At 42.4% G+C, this 3,404-nt stretch overlaps 1 protein-coding gene across 1 annotated transcript; it reads left to right on the forward strand.

The window, feature by feature from the left end:
• On the forward strand, positions 1-2,025 carry sox14 (SRY-box transcription factor 14). The gene has a single exon (XM_069150916.1). It carries the CDS (start codon positions 475-477, stop codon positions 1,186-1,188), a length of 714 nt encoding a protein of 237 aa, XP_069007017.1. The 5' UTR covers positions 1-474; the 3' UTR covers positions 1,189-2,025.
• Positions 2,026-3,404: the final 1,379 nt, after the last annotated feature.

Raw genomic sequence — 3,404 nt, forward strand, 5'->3', positions numbered from 1 at the left:
CCGCTCATTTCCAAGCCAGGTGCTTGACGACAGACCTCAGAGAGAGAGAGAGAGAGAGAGAGAGAGAGAGAGAGAGAGAGAGAGAGAGAGAGAGAGTGTGAGTGTGACAAAAAAATAACACTGAACACTTTTACGACTCCTGCAAACTGACTGCGGAACATCGCTTTCACCTTTGTGGATTTTTTACGTGTGCACATCTTGCATGTGTTTTTTGCCTGTATCGCCTGCCGCAGGTCTGACAGAGTTGTAACTGGACTTAAGCGAATGCGCATCAGTGTTTTAACTCGGGAAAAACCGAACCGGTCGCTGGATTTTTTATTTTCTTTTATTTCCCTTTTTGCTGTTTTCCATCTTCTGAACATCCCAGACGTGGCATGACTGGTATCTGGTATTTACACAGGTGAATAGCTTCGCTTCCTTCCGATAAGAACTTTTCCTCGTCATTAACGTTGGGGATAAAAGTACAGTTTTAAGATGTCGAAGCCTGCTGATCATATCAAGAGACCCATGAACGCGTTCATGGTTTGGTCCCGGGGCCAGAGGAGGAAAATGGCACAGGAGAATCCCAAAATGCACAACTCGGAGATCAGCAAAAGGCTGGGCGCGGAGTGGAAGCTGCTTTCAGAGTCTGAGAAGAGACCTTACATCGACGAGGCCAAGAGGCTGCGGGCTCAGCACATGAAGGAACACCCCGACTACAAGTACAGACCCAGGCGCAAACCCAAAAACCTGCTCAAGAAGGACCGGTACGTTTTCCCTTTGCCTTACCTCGGGGACACCGATCACTTGAAGGGACTTCCCATGTCGGCCGCAGACTCACTTTTGGGCTCCTCGGAGAAAGCCCGAGCGTTTCTGCCGCCGACGGCCCCGTATTCCTTCCTCGACCCGAGTCAGTTCAGCTCCAGCGCCATCCAGAAGATGACAGAGATGCCCCATACGTTGAGCACCAGCACTTTGCCGTACGCGTCCTCGTTGGGATACCAGAACGGCGCGTTCGGCACCCTTGGGTGCCCCAGTCAGCACACCCACACCCACCCGTCGCCCACAAACCCGGGCTACGTCGTCCCGTGTAACTGCACTGCCTGGTCAACGTCAAGTTTACAGCCCCCGGTGGCCTACATACTTTTTCCAGGTATGACAAAGACTGGGATAGACCCATATTCATCCGCACACGCCGCTGCCATGTAACCCTCAAGACTCTTTTCCTCTTTTTAATTCACTTGAATACTGAAATGCATGTAAATATATTATGGACAGCGCGGCCCATTAAAAAGGCATGAACAGTGTTAACTGCCTTGGACTTGTTATGGCAAAAAAGCGAACAAAAAACAAACTTTTCCAGAAATCCAACAAGTTGAGCAAAGGAGCTGGAGTTCGGTGTAAAGGATGGAGCCCTGTGAACTGTAAGAAATGTAAATGTTATAACGTTTATGGCAACCAGAAAAGGAGGCCTTTAACTTTATTTATTGTGTACATTTCAATGCTGATATGCTGATTTGTGTTGATTATTGATAGGCAACTCTTTTATTTTGAAAATTTGGCTTGCACAACTGGCGTTCATATTTCCTGTATAGGCCTAAGTAGTCAGTCGTTTTGGCAATTTTATGATGATGATCTGGATATAGGGTCAAAATCAGGACATATAGGCTGGATTATATACGGGTTACATTGTTTATATTTATCAAAAAAAAACAAAAAAAACCTGGCACATAAAACTAGACGGTCTATTTAAGATAACAACAATTAGGGGAAAACATCATTTTACATCCAAATGTTTCATTTTGCATTTTTCCTGTGGTTCAGTGCTAATATAGTCACACGCGTCATTTGAGTTTTGTTTTTGTTTTTAAGGATAACTTCTATTTGAATTCAAGGAGTTCTATGTGTATTTTCTATCTAAAATGGTAATTTAAAACCTGTCATGTTATGGAAAGGATAATGTATCCAGAAGGTTGATACCTCCTGCTCTTTGTTCAAGTGCTGAGCAAAGACATTTCGAATAAAGACAATCTGTCTTCAACCATATCAATTTCCTGTATTTGTAGGTTATTGAGACGGCAAAGATAATGCAATTATGTGTAGGTGCTGCGGGGGCGTTTAAACTGCCAAAAGAAAAGCCTAATTAAATAGATTTCGATTTGTTAAATAAACACCAATTAATAATTATACCAATAACGCTATTTTAATTAAAATAAATGTTTAAAAGTGAAATAATAATTCTCGAAAAGGCTTTAAATTTCAAATGTCAGACACAAGCTAATCGATACTGTTGATGAGCTATACAATAGACGAGGACAATAACATCTAATTCAATCCTCTCTTTTCAAATCGATCCTTTCTCTCGGTGTGGTAGTTGAAGCTGTCAAGCTCGCCCCTGATCAATTTCTCAGCTGATCATAGGTGTTTCTTCCTCTTTATTATAATTGTTCATCATTATTATTCGGCAGTTATTATTAAAGGCACACAGTTCAGGCATGTTGAGCGGTCTAGCTTGGTGAAGGTGTTTTTGTGACACCGGGATGAACCGGTTTTTGATGTTTGACAGTTCAGGAGAGGCCTCCCTCGAGGGATTCCGCTCGTCCGACTTGTCTGACTGCTGAATCACTTCAAGAAGCTGCTTACCTGTAGGTTTAACTTATGGAACAAACTGAGTGTGATGTGATTTGTTTTGTTTTTTTCAACTTTGTGGTTGGCCCGCCTCTTGGCTATATTGCGTTTTAAATATCTCTGCGTGTGTAGGCTACTGCTGCAGCCAAAACCCGGCTTAAACCCATTATCATCATCAAGTCATCCACACGTGTTGAAACCTGCACAAACCTGAGAATGAAACAAGCCCGGCTCTTATTAACACAACAGAAAATTAACACAACTCCCCCACAAAAACAATCAAAACAAAACAAAACAAATCAAAAACGGAGGTATTAAAACAACATTTCAATGCGAATACAGCGCAGTGTACTCTTTTTAATGGAGGATGATGGATTTGTGGACTGCGGGCGCGCGTGTGTGTTGGCCCATATTAATACTGTAGTATTAATTAAAAAAAAAAAAATCATTCCACATCCAAATTGTTTACTTATCTGCCAGGAACATATGTGGAGAGAAGTTACCATTCTGCACTATTGCCCAAAGTGCAATTCAATCCTGTGGAGGAAGGGGCGGCAGGGGGAAGGGGAAAAAAGGGGAGAGGAGGGGATTTTTATGACAGACTTAGTCCTTATCTAGAGCTGTAAATTAGGGTGATACTTCATTGAATCGAATGTGAAGTTTTACATCAAACCCCGAGGCATCATAATTCAACTTTGAAATGAGACAATTATAATTACTTTTACAAGTATAGCTGCAGACACGCGCGCGCGCACACACACACACACACACACACACACATATATATATATATATAT

Source organism: Embiotoca jacksoni, unplaced genomic scaffold (genome assembly GCF_022577435.1).
Source record: "Embiotoca jacksoni isolate LCO1_2020_lvr unplaced genomic scaffold, fEmbJac1.0.p SCAF_16, whole genome shotgun sequence".
Classification (NCBI taxonomy): domain Eukaryota; kingdom Metazoa; phylum Chordata; class Actinopteri; family Embiotocidae; genus Embiotoca; species Embiotoca jacksoni.